General features: G+C 47.5%; 1 protein-coding gene across 1 annotated transcript in view; it reads left to right on the top strand.

Moving 5' to 3' along the window:
* Window positions 1-1281: 1281 nt before the first annotated feature.
* Window positions 1282-21436, top strand: part of GNG4 (G protein subunit gamma 4) — a 32843-nt gene continuing 12688 nt past the window's right edge. The window contains exons 1-2 of the mRNA XM_030335258.1: window positions 1282-1378; window positions 6282-6389. Coding sequence (XP_030191118.1) covers window positions 6291-6389 — 99 coding nt within the window. The 5' untranslated portion in view covers window positions 1282-1378; window positions 6282-6290. The remainder of the gene's footprint in view (window positions 1379-6281; window positions 6390-21436) is intronic.

Below are 21436 nucleotides of genomic sequence, written 5' to 3'. Positions count from 1 at the left end.
ATGAAGACACTGAGAGTAGAGCGCATCGTCCTGGGCACATCTGATTTTAGGACAAAGATCACATAACTGGAGCAGAGGTCAGGACCTGGAGGGGGACCTGGGTTGGTCTGGTGGCTTGTTCCCCAGCCCCCCACGCCCATCCCAGGGGTTTCCTGTCTGTCCAGAGGGTGGGCAGGGAGGACCCCTGGAGCCCAGCTTTAAAGTCGCTTGCCTAGGGGCGCATGGATGGCTCAGTCAGTTCGGCGCCCAACTCTTGATTTCAGCTCAGTCATGATCTCACGGTTCGGTTCGTGAGTTCAAGCCCCACGTGGGGCTCTGTGCCGATGATGCAGAGCCCGTTTGGGATTCCCTCTCTCTCTCTCTCTCTGCCCCTTCCCGGCTCGCTCCCCCCCTTTCAAAATAAATAGACTTAAAAAAAAATTGTAAAGCCACTTACCTAGGGGGCAGGCTTGACGCTCTGACCCTGCAGGACGGCAGGCCTCCTCCCTAGGGCTTTGTCTGTCTGTCTGTCTCCCTTTGGAAGATGGTGGGGGTGAGGGGAACACCGTGGGAACTGATCCACTGGACCGGGGAAAATGCAGCGGGCACGACTTCACCCATTCTTCCCCCAGGTCCCGCCCATTCCTGGCCAGCCTTTATTTTGCTGCAGGTTCATGGGGATCCCCGGGACGTGGGTGCTGTAGAGTGGGGTGGTCAAAAAACCCCTGGGGGACAAGCCCGCTGTCCCAGAGAAGGGAGGCAACAAGCCAGGCGCCTCTCCACAGAGCCCCTGGCATTGAAGACACCTTTAAAGCCACCCGACTGAGTCATCTCTCCTGTGCTAGATGTCTTCTGGTTGGAGCCAGGTTATTCTAATATGCTTAGGGATAATGTTAATGGGAAGAGGCACTATAATTGGGTTTTTTCTTTGCTGTAATCTTCTCTGTCTTCACATTTTCCTCCAACTGGCCTAGCTCTTTATAATAGGAAAAGGCATCTAAACTGTTTCCGTTGGGCAGAGGTTGGCTAGAAGCGGGTCGGCGCGTGGGGCTGGGGGTGACCAGCAGGCCGGGAAGGGAGAGCCGGGCCAGCCCGTGGCCCCGAGGTGTTCCCGCTCCGCTGTGTGCGATCGGGGCTTCCCTTCCCGCCCGGAGCTCACCGTCTCCCGTGTGATCCGATAAGGAGACTCCGCGGGCTGCAGAGACAGCGGCAAAGCAGGAGCAGAGGGCCCTGGGGGCCGGGCGGTTGGGGGACAGCCGGCTTCTGCCACACCTGTCGACCCATCTCTGGTTGTGTCCCCAGGTGAGCCTCAAAGCCGGAGCCGCGCATCAGCCTCTCCTCTGACAACTGTCAGCCTCTGCTGCCACCTGCCCAGGCCTGCCGCCGCACCTCTCAGCAGGTAAGGAAATGGTGTGTTGTGTCCGGGAGCGGGTTCCCTCTGGAGAGCGGGTGTCTTTGCCTGCAGTGTGCGTGTGGGCCCGGGTGAGGCTGGGCTGTCAGGATCTCCGTGTGTGGCCTGGTCCTCACACATCACTTTCTCCCAGCAGCTGTCACCATCCTGTCCCCCTGCCCCCTTCTGTAGCAGATGTAGGGCCCTCATGAAGCCACCCCCTCACGTCCTCCCCCATGTGAGTGGATGGGCCCCCTGTTGGGGGAGAAGGGAGGAGAACTGGATGACTGGATGACCACGGAAGAGGCCCCACGGCCTTCTCAGTCCTAAGTTAGGCAAAGTTCAGGATCACTCGAGGGGTGAGTCTGTGCTGGGAGAGTAGGAGAGACCAGGTGGCAAGAGGGAAACCCTGTTCCTGCCCCAGATGCCACACTAGGCCCCGGAGAGGGGACAAGCTGGGAGCCACACTAGGGAGATGCTTCCTCCCACTTCCACTAGGAGTTCCACACAATTAGGTTATCGAACCTTCCTGAATAGGTTTCCTCATTTGAGAAGTTAGGGGATCGGACCTGGACCTCTGCGTTCCAATGTTAACATTGAGCAATTTAAATGTTACTTGCTACTCAAGATGTGGTCCGCGGATCAGCCGCAGCTGAAAGCTTGTTAGAGATGCAGATTCTTGGGGGCGCCTGGGCGGCCCAGTCTGTTGAGCATCTGACTCTTGATTTGGGCTCAGGTCATGATCCCATTGAGCAGGAAGCCTGCCTGGGATTCTCTCTCTCTCTCCCTCTGGCCCTCCCCCACTCACACTTTCTTTCTCTCTCTCTAAAAAAAAAAAAGAAATGCAGACTATTGGACCATACCCCAACTCACTCCGTCAAAATCTGTGTTTTATCAAGCTCCCCAGGGATTCATACATCCATTAAATTTTTTTATAAGATTATTTATTTCGAGTGAGAATGTGTGTGCCCATGAGCCTAGGAGAGGCAGAGAGAGAGAGAGAGAGAGAGAGAGAGAGAGAGAGAGGGAGAATCCCAAGCAGACTCCACGCTGTCAGCACAGAACCCGACGCAGGGCTCAAACTCACAAACTGTGAGATCATGACCTGATGCTAAATCAAGAGTCAGATGCTTAACTGGCTGAGCCACCCAGGCCCCTCTTAAATTTGTTAAAGTGCTGATTCAGAGAGTCCCGAAGGTGCATGGAACACCTCACAAGGTGATTTGGTGGACGCCAAGGAGTGATAGAGCAGCTTTAAAGCCAGCCATGGTTCTCCCCCTGTGGCCCATGCCCAGAATCCCCTCGGGAGGTTGTGAAGTACAGCTGTCTAGATCGGGGGTCGGTCACAGTCCAGGTCCTGGGTACGTGTGCTGGGAGAAAGCTTACCGGCCACTCGGAGAGAGAGCATGAACAGACATGAAACAGTACGGGTCACTGATGGCAGTAAGAGCGACGTCCTATAAGGGGGTCCGACAGGGCCAGGGGGCAGCAGGGCAGAGGAGGTGAAGTGTCCCAGGAAGAGTGCCTTCTGCCCTTGTCTTCTGCATCTCCACTCTTAGTTGTGGAGGGGGGCCCTGTTACGGGCAGCTGTGGTTATTTCTCCTCTTCTTTCTTGAGCGGGAGCGGAAATTGGGGAGAGCAAGGGATTTCCATTTTGTTGTCGGCTATTTGTTTTCATGTGTTGAAAAGGACTGTTTGTATATGCTGAGGAGAGGGCACCCAGAGACACCAACGTTACAGGAGAAAGAGGGCGAGTGACAGGGCAGAGCCTGAGGAGAGACGGGCCCACCGCACGTGCAGTGTCAGCCTTGGATGAGGCCGGGCTTCCAGCCACAAGTGCCAGATGACCCAGGGGACTCCTGCGAGTCTCCTGACTTTGCCCTGGGTCCGTCCCCGGTGGCCAGTGTGGCAAGACCCAGTCAAGGCCGCCAGAGAGGGGGTATCTCCTCTCATGCCTCAACAAGGGAAGTAAACACGGGGTAACCGGGAATGGGAGTGAGATGGCGGGCAGCTTTGAGGACCCACTAAGGCTGACTGTGTGTGATGGCACCAGTCCAGCACATGTTGGGCTTCCACGGAAGCACCTTGCAGCCCCTTAGTGTGAGTGGAGTGGGGAGGGTGTTGGATTGATATGATGGGAAAGACAAAGGAAAGACGACAAGTCTTGGGAGAGAGGGACCGTGAGTTGGGTTGTCCACTAGGCTGACTGTGGCTCTGGGTGACACTAGGGAAGGCTGTCACCGAGGAGACAGCCATGGAAGGACATAGCCCTTTGAGGCTGAGAGGGAGGAAAAGGGTGAGCAAGGAAGGCTCAGAGGTTGTGGTGAGAAGGTGACAATGGGGCTGTGGACAGACATGGTCTGGAGGGGACACAGGAGGGGCCACCAAGGAGGTGGAGGGGCTGACAGGACGAGGCAGGGTTAAGAGTCCATGCATCTCAGGTTCTGGAGCCCCCACCCCACCAGCCTATTTTATCTCCAGGACACAAGAAGCCAACACAGCTCATTGGGATCTTTCTGAATATTAAGCATTCAGCCAGAGTTCTCCTCTGTGTTGCAGAGTGGAGTAGTTGAAAATGTGCCCCTCTTTGTTAACAGAGGAAGAGTGAGAAAATAGTGGGGTGGGATTCGGGTGTTCTAAATGCAGCCAGTCAGGGGCCAGAGGGAGGGAGATGGCCGCTCTGGGGTCTGACGAGGCTCTGATTCTGCTAGTAACAGTTCCTATACAGGGACACCTGCTCTCACTTAAACACACTCACACCCACCCACACACACCCAGTGCAGAGCCCCTCTCCTCCTCCTTGGTTGGCCCTTCCCCCGTGTCTTCTGTCTTCACTCCTGCTGACCCTGGCCTCGGCTTCCTTCTACTCAGCCATCCCTGTGCCCTACTTCGGTGCCTTCCCCAACTTCTAAAATCCCAAGATCAAATATGAGGAAAGAGAAGGATGAATTCTGGAATGGGAAGAGAGGATCAGGATCTGAGAGCAATGATTTGTGGGTCCTTTTTTCCTTGCATCAGGCCGGGGAAGGTTGAGAACCAGACTGTTCTTCCTTTTGTGTGGATACACAGGAACGCAGATACACATCAACACCCACACCCACAGAGGAACAGCTACACACACATGGACTGGCACACGGCACGTACCACAGGCCTGTGGGCACACACAGGGACACACACAGATCTGAACACATGCAGAACACATAAGCGCATCTCTACATAGCAGGGTTTAGGTGGCTGTCCCCCTGGGTTTCCAAGCCCCAACTATTCATTATTCTCCTTCTCTTCTTGTTGAGTAGAAGTTCCCAACCAAGACAGGAACACCTACCTGTTAAACTCTAATTTAGGTGACTGATCTCTATCTTAGAACAAGAAACTTTCAGGGGTACCTGAGTGGCTCAGTCAGCTAAGCATCTGACTCTTGATTCCAGCTCAGGTCATAATCTCACAGTTCATGAGATCGAGCCCCGAGCTGGGCTCTGTGCTTACATCATGGAGCCTGCTTGGAATTCTCTGTCTCCCTCTCTCCATCCCTCCCCCACTCATTCTCTCTCTCTCTCTGTCTCTCTGTCTCTGTCTCTGTCTCTGTCTCTCTCAAAATAAACATAAAAAAACCAAGAAACCTTTATTTTTCAAAACACTGCCTATGGACAAATGAAGCTGCCGCCATGCCTCGCCTGAACCACAGAGTTAGCACATATGTGGAAAACCCACAGAGCGTGGCCTATACACCAAGATACTGGCCGGGTCTCCTCAACCCTCACTATGTGCCTTTGGAAGCCACTGTCACCTGTGCGACCCACCTGCAGCTCTGAGGTTGAATGATTAGGCCCCTTCCAAGTGGTCTCTCATTAGATGGGGCGACTGGAACCGTAGGCACCTGTGTAGAAGTCTGTGCTTTCTTGTGGAACAGTTCGCATTCCAGTGTTTTCTTAGTCATGTGGCATCCTTACATGTCAGATCAGGCAGAATTTCTTTCTTCTTCTACAAATACAGATCTCTGCTTGGGATACGGTGTGTGTGTGTGTGTGTGTGTGTGTGTGTGTCTGTGATTGTTTAAAAACAAACTCGGGCACCTGGGTGGCTCAGTCAGTTGAGCGTCCGACTTTGGCTCAGGTCATGATCTCCTGGTTCACGAGTCTGAGCCCCCCATCGGGCTCTTAGCTCTCAGGGTGGAGCCTGCTTCCCATCCTCTGTCCCCCTCTCTCACTGCCCCTCCTCCATCCCTCGCTTGCATGTGTGTGCTCTCTCTCTCTCAAAAATAAACATTTTTAAAAATTAAAATAAATAAATAAAAACTCCCAGCATAAAGTCTGTAAAATTTTTCGAATGAGGGCAAATTAACATTAATAATAAAGCGATTGTATTCAGGGGAAACTTGTACTCAGAGCTGTAGAATGCCAGGAGGACCGTTATGAAGCTATAGAAAGACCCCTTACCTAGGCTTCAAAGCTTTGAGTTTGGGTTCTGGATCCACAAAGTTTGGCTGTGAGACCTCTAGCTATTGGCTTAATTTCTCTGAGTTTTGCACTTTCCCTACTCAACAAAACCAAACTTAATATGTTTTGCCAGCCTTCGGGGCTGCTAGGGGAATGAACGGACAAATGTGTAGGGAAACGATTTACTGCTAACAAAGTACCACACAAAAGTCAGGGGATTAACGCTGGGACCATCTAGTATCTTCCACTCCCTCTACTCACGGCTGAGAAAGTCTCCCTAGGCAAAAAGCATAAGGTCTTGCTCCCATCCCCCTCGTGAAGCATTTCTTCCGCTCGTCCCCGGGAGGGTTTACTCACAGATGCCCCCTGCCGTGGACAGAGACGCTGTGGGTGGTGGGAGCGGGGAGAAGAGCGAGGGCTCCGCCCGACCTTGGGGAAAAGCCGCACTTCCAACCCTCTGACTTTGCTCGTTTCAGGGGCAGAGAATGAAAGAAGGCATGTCGAATAACAGCACCACTAGCATCTCCCAAGCGCGGAAGGCCGTCGAGCAGCTTAAGATGGAAGCCTGTATGGACAGGGTGAAGGTGAGCACGCCCGAGCCGGCCTCACCCCCTGCCCCAAACCCAGCTCGGAACGGTCCTCCCATTTCCTTGCGAGAGTTAACACGCTACCCGGCAGAGCGGCCAGCCGGCCTTGGCAGCTGTAACATTTACAAATGAGTGTTTGCCTCAGAGTTCCAAGTGTGCTCAAGGATCCAAATGATGCAGAATACACAGTGTGCATGAATTCCGTAAGGAATGGCCAAAAATAGACTCATATTCGTCTCAGCTCTATTTAGCCCTGTTGTCATGCCAATAAGCGAGAGAGTTTGACGGTGAGATCAATCAGAGTTCTCCTGCCTGATCCAGTGACTTCGAGGTTAGGCAGTGTCGGGTGTTTTGACAGGGGCGCTGTTGAGAGTGGAGCATTGAACCGTGCATCGTGTTTGTCAAATGTTCCTTTGGGGAAAGTGAGGGAAGGTGCCAGTCGCCTCCTACCATGTTCATTTCGCTGCTCAGCGTAGGTCTGTTCGTGCTGGGAGAGCTGGAGCAGGATGAAGCCACCTATTCTCCAGATGTCACTTAGATTTGCAGGAGGCCGGGCAGAGCACGTCGCTCTGAAATAGCATTCGGGTCCATTGACTGTGATAGAGCTGGAACCCCGCCAGGAGTCTGACACTAGGAGGCTCAAGTCCAGCGGCCTTTGGGCACCTGGAATCAGGGGTCTCGCCCAGGCATCTGGGATTCAAAGAAGACAGGTTGCAAGGGGGCAACGGGTGACTCCTAAAGCCTTCCGCTGGCAGAGCAGACAGTCCGTCCCCAAGGTTCCCATCACCAAGACCCCCTCCCCCCCACCTCACGCTGCAGTTATGGCCAGCTAGCACCAGCTCCTGCCTCCATCGCGACAATTATTCCCTCCCCTGGGGCCTTGGGGTTCGAGCTATCCAAGGAGGCAGCGGCTTGCACAGAAAGTGACGTAATGATAGAAGACAAGGGGAGGGGGTCCAGCGTGATGCAAGTTGGCATAAGTGGACCAGTATTATGGGCCACCTTGCACATTCTTTTTTTTTTTAAACGTTTATTTATTTTTGAAAGACAGAGTGCGAGTGGGGGAGAGGTGAGGGAGGGGCAGAGAGAGAGGGAGACACAGAATCGGAAGCAGGCTCCAGGCTCTGGGCTGTCAGCACAGAGCCCGACGCGGGGCTCGAGCTCGTGAAGCGTGAGATCGTGACCTGAGCCGAAGTCGGACGCTCAACCTACTGAGCCACCCAGGCGCCCCGCCGTGCACATTCTCGTACCAGCTACAGATGAGGCATCGCCCCTTAAAGTCTAGGCTAGAGGAGGGAGCGAGAAAACAAACCACCGGAAAGGAGGGAGAGCCCCGCCAGTGTAGAGATGGATGTGACAATGAGCGCCGCAGACAGTGAGTGCTCCGCAGGGACAGACATTTGCTGAGAGGAGGGGGGGGGGGGTGTTGGTGAGCCTCGCTCTTCTGATGAACGTGCCTGAATACCTGCTCTGCACGAGGCGTGGTGCGGGGATACGAACACGAGCGGAATGATGCCCCCGTCCTATCGCTCAGAGAGGCTTTTGCGGGGCTGGGAGCTGGTTCTGAGGGGGTACCCGAGAAGGGAGCTCACCGGCGCTCATTTCCAGCAGCCGCACTTGGCAGAGAGCTGCGGGTCGTGCCGGGGAAGGCCGCTTTGGGCAGCTCGGGGGTGCCGGGTCCGCAGGCGCGGGTCACACAGCCGAGTGAGTGGGAAGCCTGGGCCGGGAGGTGAACTGACCTGTCAGCAGCAGAGGCGGTCGTCAGAGGCCAGGGGGCAGCCGGAGCTGCAGAAGCAGGTGCAGCGTGGAGCAAAGAGCAAAGGTGGAGGCCGAGAAGCAGACACCCAAGAATTGGGTGCGGAAGTCAGGCAGTCGAAATAGGAGACGCCAGGGAGCAAGACGTTATAACCCACCTGCAGAGCTCCGTGGCCAGAGACCGGAAAGACCACGGGCACCGGTTTGGGCAAAGGGACGGTGGCCACGCCAGGGAGTCCGACCCTGGCAAGGAAGACAAATTCTGTAATAACAGATCCTCACTTGCGACAGTCACCAGATGTCCCCGCCATGAAGGGTCTCACTGGAGACCCATGTGCAGTCTCTGAAAGAATGAAGAGAAACCATAAGCCAACTCAAAGTCAAGTCTGTTAGATGGTGTTCAGGGGGGCAGGTCGTCCGGCTCCTGGGGTGACGACGCTGTGGAAATGTGGTCCCGGATCCCAGGAGGGGGCTTCCTGGAGGGCATCTTCAGACTCTGTGGTAACTCCAGGCGGGGGGCCACCGACAGCCACGTCAGATTTGCTTCAGAGGTGGCAGAGTTGTGTCATTGAGATGATGCAGGGCTTCCTGAGGGGAGAGGTGGCCCCGAAGAACCACATCCCTGCTGTGCAACCACGTGTGTTTTCTTGCTCATAAAACCTTCAACATTTATTATTTTTTTAACGTTTATTTATTTTTGAGACAGAGAGAGAGACAGAGCATGAACGGGGGAAGGGCAGAGAGAGAGGGAGACACAGAATCCGAAGCAGGCTCCAGGCTCTGAGCTGTCAGCACAGAGCCCGATGCGGGGCTTGAACCCATGGACCGTGAGATCATGACCTGAGCCGAAGTCGGATGCTCAACCGACTGAGCCACCCAGGTGCCCCAACATTTATTTTTTTAATGTAGTAAGATACACATAACATGTACCCTTTTAACTGTTTTTTTTTTAAGTTTATTTTTTTGACAAAGAACAAGCAGGGGAGGGGCAGAGAGAGGGGGGGACAAAGGATCTAAAGTGGGCTCTGAGCTGTCAGCATAGAGCCCGATGCAGGGCTCAAACTCACAAACCAAGATCATGACCTGAGCTGAAGCTGTTCGCCTAACCGACTGAGCCACCCAGGCGCCCCTTCACACCTGGTTTTAAGCACTAGACCCCCCCCCTTGCTTCTGAACACAGCTATGGCTTTGGGGAAAAATCTAGTTAATGCAAGTCCTGGCAAAATGAGGTGCATATTGTTATCAATTAGCCAGACAATAAAGACGGAATCTGGAGAGAAAGAGAAGCCATCAAGGACACTCCGAACTGACCTCGATAAGGGCTTTGAGGAGGGAGGAAAGAGGAAGAGAGTCACCAGGGAGAAGAAGTGGCCTTTCTAGAATGGACGAGAGGTCACTGCAGGAGGGGGGAAGGAAAAGGGGAGCCTGGATGGTAAATGACAGAGGGAAGCCCCAGGGAAGCAGATGAGCAGGTCATAGAATTCGCTGAACTCATACAGAAAGGGACGGGAATTCCAGGTCCACGTGAAGGAGGAAAGGACAGGCTGAGTGTGTGGGGAGAACGCGGAAGAGGTGACTGGGCAGTGCCTTTCACGGGGCCCTGGAGAGAGGAAAGAATACGCTGGAGGGAAACCGCTGAAGGCTTCATGCAACTGCCATGCGACTGGGAAATCATTGCGACTGCCATCCCACAGAGCTGGCCCCCAGGTGGAATCCTCCGATGACGACCGGAGGACAGCGCGAGCTCGGGCAGGTGTCGGGCACGAAGCAGGAAAGGACACGGCTGCCAAGGCACATAGGCAACTGTGGAGCCCACCTCTGGGCCGTGTGGTTTTACCGTGTTTGGGGGAGTGTCTTATGTGGAAGGAGAGGAAGGCGCGCTCGCGGTTCATGAGAATAAAGGAGAGGAGAGAAGAGAAAGTAACTGCATTAAGCAGCTGTTTGGCTTGCAAAGGTAAGAAAATGTAATAGCGTGAACTCAGGTCTGGGCAGTTCACGGCGGAAAAATGCAGCCAAAATACCCACTATGGTCTCGAAGCCCTGTTTGTCCCCTAAAAACATCACCTGCATACGAGCACTTGTGCGGGTGTCGGCTTTGTCCTAAATGATGCAGGGGACATAGGAGGGACACTTTATAAAGGCCACAGCCGGACCTCAGGCCCTCACACAGTTGGGTTCAGAGACCCCCTCCCCACCACGTCAGCGCCCTGTCTACCTTCATTTAATGTTTATTGAGTTCCTCCCCCCACTCAGCCCTGCTTCCCAGCATCTGTGGGATTCTTCTCTGTCCGACCTAGGAGCTCATCAGGGCATTTCTCAACAAACATGGGTGCTGTCTTTGAGAACCTGTATCAGCTACTAAGATTCCCCATGTATCACAAGAGCAAAGAAGATTCACCGTAGAAGATCCAGCATAGCTTTTTGCCTCCCAAAAAGCAAAAGTCTTGGAAAATAATACTCGGGATCCTACAAAAGAAGTAAAGAACACATACAGATGACATCCTGGAGACTATTTTGGTCCTAAGGAAAAGAATACCCCATAGCCTTATTCTTTCGCTCACCCGTTAGAGGCTTACGCTATACAAAATTCTACCAGGAAGGTACATAAATGACATTGGTCACCAAACAGTGAGAATTTGTCGAACAGTTGTGGCAGATACAAGCTGAGCAAAGCATAAAAGGTTTAAGTGGAGAAAGTGGTCTCTGGAGCTGGCCGGTCAGCCCGAGAGGAGAGCAGCTGGGGAGAAGGTGTTGTCCCATGGGGAAAATACAGAGGTCCTGAGCAGGCTGGGTCACAGGCTCCCAGGAAGGCTTGTGGAAGCTGTCTCTCCACTGGGCACTGCTGAGGGTGCTTTGATTTCCCTGGTCCCGGGGGGAAAAGGAATTGCCAGGGGTTGTGACTTGGTGGGATCTGGAGGTAGACGACACCCTTTAGCAAACCTAACTCTCCAACGGGACCAGGAGGAAACAGCTGACCGACTTGCCGAGTGACGATATGCTCAATTGTCTGTCTGTCTGTCTCTCCCTTATTTGCCCTAAGGCCTGTGGCAGATGATTTTAAGAGCGATGGGATGTACTCACCATCCCTAAGGGGGCTGTCATTAGACTGAGATTAATTTTGTCAACACAAGCTTGATGTGCAGATTGCTGACAGATCAACGGGTTTTATGTCAACTTGCGTTCCATAGATGACTAAAAACAGGGCAGCGAGAACGTTGTCGGTTGATGAACGGTCCAAAAGACGACAGCAGGAGTAGATTAGTGTGGGAGGTTATTGACATGGAAGAAGAGAGAGTATATCATGACAGGTGATGACAGTCCTTCTCCATATCAGCGAGACTGTGAGGAAGTAGATGTAAGTGGCCTGTGCGGGAGGCCGTAGTTCCTATTTCGAAAAGAACAGCATTTTACTGTTCATGAAAATGGTATTCATTTACTTGCGAGAGTTTTGGAAGATAAAAGTATAAGGAAGAAAATGTGAATAATTTATAACCACTACATTTCCATATTCTTCCATCTACCTGTTGGCCTAGTTTTCTTTTTATAAAATTGCGGTTGTCTGGGGCGCCTGGGTGGCTCAGTCGGTTGAGCGTCCGACTTCGGCTCAGGTCATGATCTCACTGTCTGTGGGTTTGAGCCCTGCATCGGGCTCTGTGCTGACAGCTCAGAGCCTGGAGCCTGTTTCAGATTCTGTGTCTCCCTCTTTCTCTGACCCTCCCTGTTCATGCTCTCTCTCTCTCTCTCTCTGTCTCAAAAATAAATAAATGTTAAAAAAAAATTTTTTTTAAATAAATAAATAAAATTGCGGCTGTTACCTTTTGCAACCTGGTTTATCACCAAACAGTATATTGTGATGATACATCCAGGTCAGTAAATACTCTCCTAAAATGTCATTTTTTACTGTCTCTTCTCTTCCTCACCTGATGTACAATCATTTATTTAACTGGTCTCCTATCCTTGGACATTTCCCTTATTTCCAATTTTGCAGTATTTCTTTTTAAACAACACTGCAGCAACCACACTGGTAGATAAAATTTGCACGTTTCATTGTCTCTTTAGGATAAACTCCTATGGGCTGAAATTGCTCAGTCAAAGGATATGTTCTATTCTAAAGTGTTTGAATCCATATCAGATTTCCCCATGAAAAGTGGTACCAGTTTAGGAGCCCCTGAGTGGCTCCAGTGGGTTGAGTTTCCAACCCTTGATTTCAGCTCAGGTCATGATCTCGTGGTTCATGGGATCGAGCCCCATACCAGGCTCCAAGCTGACAGCTCAGAGCCTGCTTGGGTGGGATTCTCTCTCTCTCTCTCTCTCTCTCTCTCTCTCTCTCTCTCTCTCTCTCTCTCCCCTCTCCCTGCCCCTCCCCTGCTCCTTCTTTCTCTCTCTCTGCCCCACCCTGCATTCAAGTTCTCTCTCTGTCTCTCAAAATAAATAAATAAATAAATAAACATTAAAAAATAAAAAGAAAAGTGGTACCAGTTTAAAATCTTACCAGCAATGAAGTCTGTTCCCCAGACTCTCCTAGCACCAGACCATTTTGATTATGGCTACATATTCCCTTCATCTGCATTCCCCCCCCTGCCCCCGCCACATTCAGAGAGCTAGGGAGTCAGTGGAGGAGGGGAGGGAAGCCTCCAAGTAGCCTCAGTTTATGCTTTTGCACACTACTCTGGGAATACATTTCTGTTTCAAACAAAATTTTTTGAAGATTTTATTTCCATTTTTTTAAGTTATTTATTTTGAGAGAAGGAGAGAGTGAATGAGAGAGGAAGGGACAGAGATAGAGGGAGAGAGAGAATCCCAAGCAGGCTCTGCACCCACGCGGGGTTCAATCTCACAAACTGCGAGATCTAAGTATTTCATTTCTAAGTAATCTCTACACCCAATGTGGGGTCGAATTTACAACCCCGAGATTAAGAGTCACACGCTCTACAGACTGAGCCATCCAGGCGCCCCCAAAGAATTTTCTTTAAATCTCATATTCAAATCTTTACTCCATTTTGAGTTAATTTTTATGGATGTTATGAAATAACTGTCCAGTTTCATTTTTTTACATGTGGCTGTCTGCTCCACTTTAAGAGCACATTTTCTGTTGTGGTGCTTACTTTCTTATTGATTATACCATCAAGGTCTTATTGATTACACCATCAATAAGGTCCATTGATGTTGTTGCAAATGGCAAAATTTCATTGTGTGTGGGGGGGGGGCGGGCTGGGTAATATTCCATTGTACATAAATACCGTATCTTCTTCATCCACTTATCAGTGGAAACTTGGCTGCTTCCCTATCTTGACTATTATAAATAATGCTGCTGTAAGTATAAGGGTGCATATATCTTTTCAAATTAGTGTTTTGTTTTCTTGGGGTAAATACCCAGTGATGAAATTGCTGGATCATATGGTGTTTCTATTTTTAACTTTTTGAGGAGCCTCCGTACCGTTTTCCACAGTGGCTACGGCAATTTGCAGTCCCACCAACAGTGCGTGAGGGTTCTTTTTTCTCCACATCCTCACCAACACTTTGATTCTAGCCACTCTCACAGGTGTGAAGTGTGACATCTCACTGTGGTTTTAATTCCCATTTCCCTGATGATGAGTGATGTTAAGCATCTTTTCATGTGTCGGTTGGCATCTGGATGTCTTCTTTGGAGAAATGTCTAGTTGGGTCCTCTGCCCATTTTTTAATTGGATTATTTGTTTTTTGGTGTTGAGTTGTACAAGCTCTTTATGTATTTTGGATACTAATCCCTTATCAGATAAATCATTTGCAAATATCTTCTCCCATTTAGTAGAGTGCCTTTTAGTTTAATTTTGCTTTTTGTTTCTCTTGCCTTAGAAGACCTATCTCGAACAATGTTTCTATGGCTGATGCCAAAGAAATTACTGCCAATGTTTTCTTCCAGGAGTTTTATGGTTTCGTTTTCACATTTAGGGCTTTAATCCATTTTGAGTTTATTTTTATGTATGCTGTAACAAAGTGACCTGTTTCATTCTTTTGCGTGTAGCTGTCCAGATTTCCTGGCACCATTTGTTGAAGAAACTGTGTTTTCTCCATTGTATGTTCTTGCCTCCTTTGTCATAGATTAGCTGACTATATAAGCATGGGTTTGTGTTTTTAATTTTTTTAAGTTTATTTATTTATTATGAGAGAGAGAGAGTGAGAGCAGGCGGGGGACGGAGAGAGAGAGAGAATCCCCAGCAGGTTCTGCACTGTGAGTGTGGAGGCCAATGTGGGGCTCGGTCCCACAAACCATGATATCACCACGTGAGCCGAAATCAGGAGTCGGATGTTTAATTGACTGAGTCCCCCAGGTGCCCCAAGTGTGGGTTTATGTCTGGGCTCTTTATTCTGTTCTACTGATCTATGTGTCTATCTTTGTGCCAGTACCATACTGTTTTAAATTACTACAGCTTTACAGTATATCCTGAACTCTGGCATTGTGATTCCTCCCTGTATCAAAAAACCTCCAGCTTTGTTCTTCTTCTTCAAGATTGCCTTGGCTATTCGGGGTCTTTCAGGGACCTATATTTACATAGCTCCATACAAATTTTATGGACCTATGTAAATATACTGCCAGAAAACCTCAGACTAGGCTATGGCATATAAAGGACCAATAAAGTATTCACGTAAGAAAAAGTTTTCTTCCAGAAAACCAAAGAAAACTTTAGGTAACTGTGTTATAGTCAAAAAATGTAAAACAAATAAAGAATCTATGAAACCCTAGCTCAAAGAAGAGAAAAAAGAATGAGTTGGAAAAGGAGGAGGTGGAAAAACTAAGGAAAAAGTTGACAGGGGAGAGGGAACACCATTAAACGCAGCAAAGAGTGTAACACACACTATAGAAAACCAAATTATTGACACAGAGCACAGGCTTAGGAAATGCCTACATAATGCAAAAGAAAAAGATGAACAGTCAGATAAAAGCAGTTAGAGAGAGAGTGATACAAATAAAGACTGACAGGAACGTTCCAAGATTTGAATGCTGGTGTTCCCGGCAGAGAGAACAAATGGCATAGAAAATACTCTTAAGGGTAGAATATAAAAAGGTTTCATTAGGGGCGCCTGGGTGGCTCAGTCAGTTGAGCGTCCAACTTCGGCTCAGGTCATGATCTCGCGGTTCATAAGTTCAAGCCCCCCATCGGGCTCTGTGCTGTCAGCTCGGAGCCTGGAGCTGCTTCGGATTCTGTGTGTGTGTGTGTGTGTGTGTGTGTGTGTGTGTGTGTGTCTTTCTCTGCCCCTCCCTGCTCACACTCTGCCTCTCTCTCTCAAAATTAAACAATAAAACATTTAAAAAATATATAAATAAATAAAAAGCTTTCATTAAATAAAGGAAGGCTTGAATCTGCAGATGCAAACAGCTCATCGTGTTCCGGGAAAGACGAAAATAGGAGATAATAAGCCCATAAACACATATACTGCTGAGGTTACTTAATCTCAACAGTAAAGAAAAAGCCCATTAAGTGTACAGGCAGAGTAAGCGATCATTTAGGACAAGTACCCCTAATTTCATATGTATTAAGTGCTTGAATCCTCACCCCACCCCTGAGATATTGGTGCTACTCCACCCTACTTCACAGACAAGAAAACTTTGGCTCACAGTTATATGATGAAGTGGGGATACCAACGCAGAACCTCAAGTCTTATTATTAAACTATAGGGCCCTACCTACCAAGGGCAGAAATATCGGTCTGAACAGCATTGCATCTCCGTTCATTGCAGCCTAAGATTATGTAAAAATTCTCAAATTCTGCAAAGAATTCTCCACGTAGCCAAGCGGTCACTGATGTCCTAGGCAACAGAAAATGATACTCTCAATTAGGCAGAAAGTTAAATATAATGCAAAGTTGTGCTTCTTTTCTTTAGCAGAATTATTTCATTGTATCCAATTGGGCTTCACTAAAGGAGATACAGATGTGCACAGTTTCTGTTAATTTATGCATAATAACATATATTAAGCCTATAAGACATTTTCTAGGGAAATTCTCACCGGGTCAGAAATTTCATCCAAGCCGGGGCTGAGTATCTTGTCCTTGCAATCCACACACTACGTGGGTCATAGCAGGCATTGGTCACGCTGAAGGATGGGTTTAATCTATTTAGAACAGCTGTCAGTGCAGAGCCTGCTTCAGATCCTCTGTCCCTTTCTCCCTCTGTCCCTCCCTGGCTCGCTCTCTCTCTCTCTCTCTCTGTCAAAGATAAATAAACATTAAAAAAGAAAAGAATCCATCACTGGTATACAAAGTCTTTACCAGGTTATGGTTTCTAGGTAAATATTCAGTCTTGGAATTCTGCTGGATATTAATGTGATAGGGTCACTCTTTTCAATTTTTACCCTTTATAGACTTCAGATTTGGGCATCAGAAAACATTTTTACTCCATTCAGTACCAAATGATTAAAGAGATCTCTGCCCATCTATGTCAGTTCATAGACTATATAAACATCAACAGCAGCAGCCAAAAGAATACTAGATGTCTTATGGTGTGAACGTCACCAGTGAGGCAGAGGGTGAACTTCTTCCATAGGAATGACCTGAGAGTCTACTTACTTCAACACTACCTTTCATTCCAAAAGTTAGACCCTAACATAGGTTGATCATAAGCAAACATAATCTGATGAAGAACTTACACCCACCCATTGTGGTTGTTCTTTTCTCTACTCCCAACCTTCGAGGTTATTCTAGTCATGTTGTGTATTTTTCATTAGATGGTGCTTTGGGCATTCTAACGTTTAACAGAATCTTGCTGTTAGTTTGACCACACAGTTCTACCTAGAAAACAAACCATCTTCTCAAGCCCAGGTTACCAATGGGCTTTGGTTTACTAGATTGTATTACATTAATATCACTTGAGTTGAGTGTTATTGGAGACTAAGTTGCTTCAGCTGAATAGTCCACTTTCTCCAAATTTCTCCAGAGCTATTATGCTGTGCATTACTTGAAACTGTCACAACTCCAACTCTAACAGGAATAGGACCCACCCTCTTTCCTATATCAGCAGCCACGTCGCTCACAACTTTTCTCCCAATCGACTTTGACGCAATTGATTTCAGGGTCTAGGGGCGCCTGGGTGGCGCAGTCGGTTGAGCGTCCGACTTCAGCCAGGTCACGATCTCGCGGTCCGTGAGTTCGAGCCCCGCGTCAGGCTCTGGGCTGATGGCTCGGAGCCTGGAGCCTGTTTCCGATTCTGTGTCTCCCTCTCTCTCTGCCCCTCCCCCGTTCATGCTCTGTCTCTCTCTGTCCCAAAAATAAATAAACGTTGAAAAAAAAAAAAAAAGATTTCAGGGTCTACCGCTATCACTTCAGGTTTAATCCACTCATCTTCACCATTTCAGGTCAATCATTTGTAACCACTGGTTACAATATGTACAAGATATACATGAGGAAAAACTGTAAAACCTATGAAAGAGATCAAAGAAAATCTAAATAAATGAAGATATTCCATGTTCATAGATAGGAGGATCAATATTGTTAAGATGTTGGTTCTTCCCAACTTAATCTGTAGATTCAAGACAATCCCAGTCAAAATCCCAGCAAGTTGGCTTTTTGATACTGATAAGCTGATTCTAAAGTTTATATGGACGGGCATCTGAGTGGCTCAGTTGGTTGAGCATCCGACTCTTGATTTTGGCTCAGGTCACGATCTCAAGGTTCAGGAGTTCAAGCCCCATGTTGGGCTCTGCACTGACAGCATGGAGCCTACTTGGGATTATCTCTCTCCGTCTCTCTCTCTCTGTCCCTCCCCTGCTCCCATGCTCGCTCGCTCTCTCTCTCTCTCTCTCTCAAAAATAAGTAAATAAACTTTAAATTAAAAAAAAATAATAATAAAACAGAATAGCCAACACGATATTGAAAGAGAAGAGGGGCACCTGGGTGGCTCAGTTGGCTGAGCATCTTACTCTTAATTACGGCTCAGGTCATGATCTCATGGTTTGTGGGTGCAAGCCCCGCTGTCAGCACAGAGCCTGCTTGGGATTCTCTGTTTTCCCTTTTTCTCTACCCCTCCCCCACTCATGCTCTATCTGTCTTGCTCAAAATAAATAAATAAATAAACATTAAAAAGAGACAGAGAGAAGAGAAAGATGGAAGGCTGACACTACCCAATTTCAAGACCTACTATAAAGCTGCAATGATCAAGACAATGTGATATCAACAAAAGAATAGACAAATAGATCAGTGAAACTGAATAGACAGGCCAGAAACAGGCTCACATAAATATAGTCAACTGATCTCTAAAAAGGCAAAAGCAATACAATGGAGAAAGGATAGTTTCTTCAACAAATGCTGCTGGAATAACTAAACAACCCCATGGAAAATACTAAATCAAGACACAGACCTTACACCTTTCACAAAAATGAGCTCAAAATCAATCATAGACCCAAACTGAAAGGCAGAACTAGAAAACTTCTAAAGGACAGCACAGGAGAAAATCTAGATAACCTTGGGTCTGGCAATTCGTTTCTAGCTATAACACCAAAAGCAAAATCCACAAAAGAAAGAATTGCTGAGATGGACATCATTCAAATTAAGAGCTTCTCTGTCAAAGACTCTGTGGAAAGGATGAGAAGACAAGCCACAGACTGGGAGAAAATCTTTGAAGAGCACATATCTGATAAAGGACCGGTATTCAAAATATACAAAGACCTCTTAAAACTCAACAGTGAGAAAACAAACCACCCCGTTGAAAAAAAGAAAAAAGACCAAAGATCTGAACACACACCTCACCAAAGAAGATATACAGATGGCAAAGGCGCATCTGAAAAAATGCTCCATATCATGTGTCACTAGAGAACGACAAATTAAAATAACATTGGTATACCATGACACAACTATTAGAATGACTAAAATTTAGAAAAATGACAGTAACAAATGCTGACAAGGATATGGATGGTAATGCAAAAGAGGACAGCCACTTTAGAAGGCAGTTGCTTACAAAGCTAAACATAGTCTTACCATACGATCCAATTATATCAAAAATATACGAAGCAAAATTTGAAGAAATGTCAAGAAAGATGAACAAGTTGTGTAAGAGTATAGTGTGTCTTTCCTAGTCCATGGCGGATCAATTAGACAAAAGAGATGTAATCATATATTAATAATAAAATTAATTAGGTTGATCTGATAGGTAGACAGATAGATGATAGGGTATAGGTCTTTATCCAGAAAACATTAAGAACACTTTTCTCTAAGCACCACTACATTCTAAAAAGTAAAAATGGTTATACCACATTCTTTGACCATAGGGCCATAAAGTGGTGGCCATAGTATGAAATAAATGTCAGCCTCAGGAACCTTTTCAGACTGTCTCTTGGGGCATCTGGGTGGCTCCGTAGGTTAAGTGTCCAATTTAAGCTCAGGTTGTGATCTTGCGGTTCATGAGTTTGAGCCCCACGTCAGGCTCTCTGTGGTCAGCATAGAGCCCTCTTCAGATCCTCTGTCCCTCTCTCCTCTGCCCCTCTCCTGCTTGTTCTCTCTCTCAAAATAAATAAACTTTAAAAAATAAATAAATAAAAATAAACCATCTCTTAGCGAAATTGATTTTGAGAATGCCATATGTAAATCCGTAAGACATATATATTTTTTTTTAATTTTTTTTTTCAACGTTTATTTATTTTTGGGACAGAGAGAGACAGAGCATGAACGGGGGAGGGGCAGAGAGAGAGGGAGACACAGAATCGGAAACAGGCTCCAGGCTCTGAGCCATCAGCCCAGAGCCTGACGCGGGGCTCGAACTCCCGGACCGCGAGATCGTGACCTGGCTGAAGTCGGACACTCAACCGACTGCGCCACCCAGGCGCCCCAAGACATATATATTTTTAACAAACGCTCAAAACATAAAAGGGCATAAGACTTGAAAACAGGAAGGTAAGACAATTTGATTAAAGGGAAGTGTTCTTGTTCTTGAACAGGCAGAGTCTATATTGTAGAAATGTCTGTTCTCTGTAAATTAACATAAATTCAACATAAATCTAATCAAAATTCTATTTCTGTTTTTGGAGGAAGCAAACTGAAAACTATTCTAAAGTTCAATTAGATGAATAAATGGTGAGAGCATCCAGGAATATTTTTTAAGTGTGTATGTGCAAGGAGGAACATACGTAGAATTTTCCTGCCAGGTATTAGAATTTATTTTAAAATCAGAGCACTTAAAGATTTATGATTAGATAGATCAACAGAACATAATAGGAAGTCCTAAATAGATCCAAGTGTACTGAGAATTTGGAAAATGATCCAGATGGTATCTCAAATCAATACCACAGACTGTGTGGCTTAAACAACAGAAATTTATTTTCTCACAGTTCTGAAGGTTCAGAGTCCAAGATCAAGGTGCCAGTAGGGTTGATGTCTGGTAAGGCCTCCGACCTTGACTTGCAGACAGCTGCCTTCGCATTGTGTCTTCACATGGCCTTCCCTCTGTGCTCAGGGGAAGAGAGAACTTTCTGGTGTCTGATATTCTTTTAAACAGACCCAGTCCTATCAGATTAGGGACCCCCCCCCTTATGACCTCATATAACCTTAATTAGGTCCCTGAAGAACTTATCTCCAAATAGTCGTATTAGGGTTGATGGCTTCAAAATATGAATTTCACTAGACACAATTCATTCCTTAACTTTGATCAAACATTTAAATATAACAAATATAGGGGTGCCTGGCTGGCTCTGTTGGTTGAGCGTCCGACTTTGGCTCAGGTCATGATCTTGTAGTTCATGAGGTCGAGCCCCGCGTCCAGCTCTGTGCTGACAGCTCAGAGCCTGGAGCCTGCTTCAGATTCTGTGTCTTCCTCTCTCTGCCCCTCCCCTATTCATGCTCTGTCTCTGTCTCTTCCTCTCTCAAAAGTAAAAAAACATTTAAAAAAATTAAAAAAAAATAAATATAACAAAGCACTAGGAAAATAGGAGCAAATGCTTTTATAAACATCTGAGAAGGCCAAACATACCACAAAAGTGGTTCCTAAAGTAAAAGTGGTTTCTTTTAAGTTTATTTATTTATTTTTGAGAGAGCGAACGTGAGTGGGTGAAGGGCAGAGAGAGGGAGAGGGAGAATTCCAAGCAGGCTCTGTGCTATCGACACAGAGCCCAACGTGGGATGCGAACCCGTGAAGCCATGAGATCATGACCATAGCCGAAACCAAGAGTTGGATGTTTAACCAACTGAGCCACCCAGGCACCCCATAAATTAGAAACTTTGACCTTATTTTTTAAAATTTGAGATGGTAAAAACCCCCCAATTCACAAAATAAGAAAAACATCTGCTACCTGAGTAATAAAGGGTTAATTTCTCTAAACCTCTCTG

The sequence above is a fragment of the Lynx canadensis genome, chromosome D2 (assembly GCF_007474595.2).
Source record: "Lynx canadensis isolate LIC74 chromosome D2, mLynCan4.pri.v2, whole genome shotgun sequence".
NCBI lineage: Eukaryota > Metazoa > Chordata > Mammalia > Carnivora > Felidae > Lynx > Lynx canadensis.
Note: the sequence above shows the minus strand (reverse complement) of the source record. Positions and strands in the feature narration are given on the sequence as shown.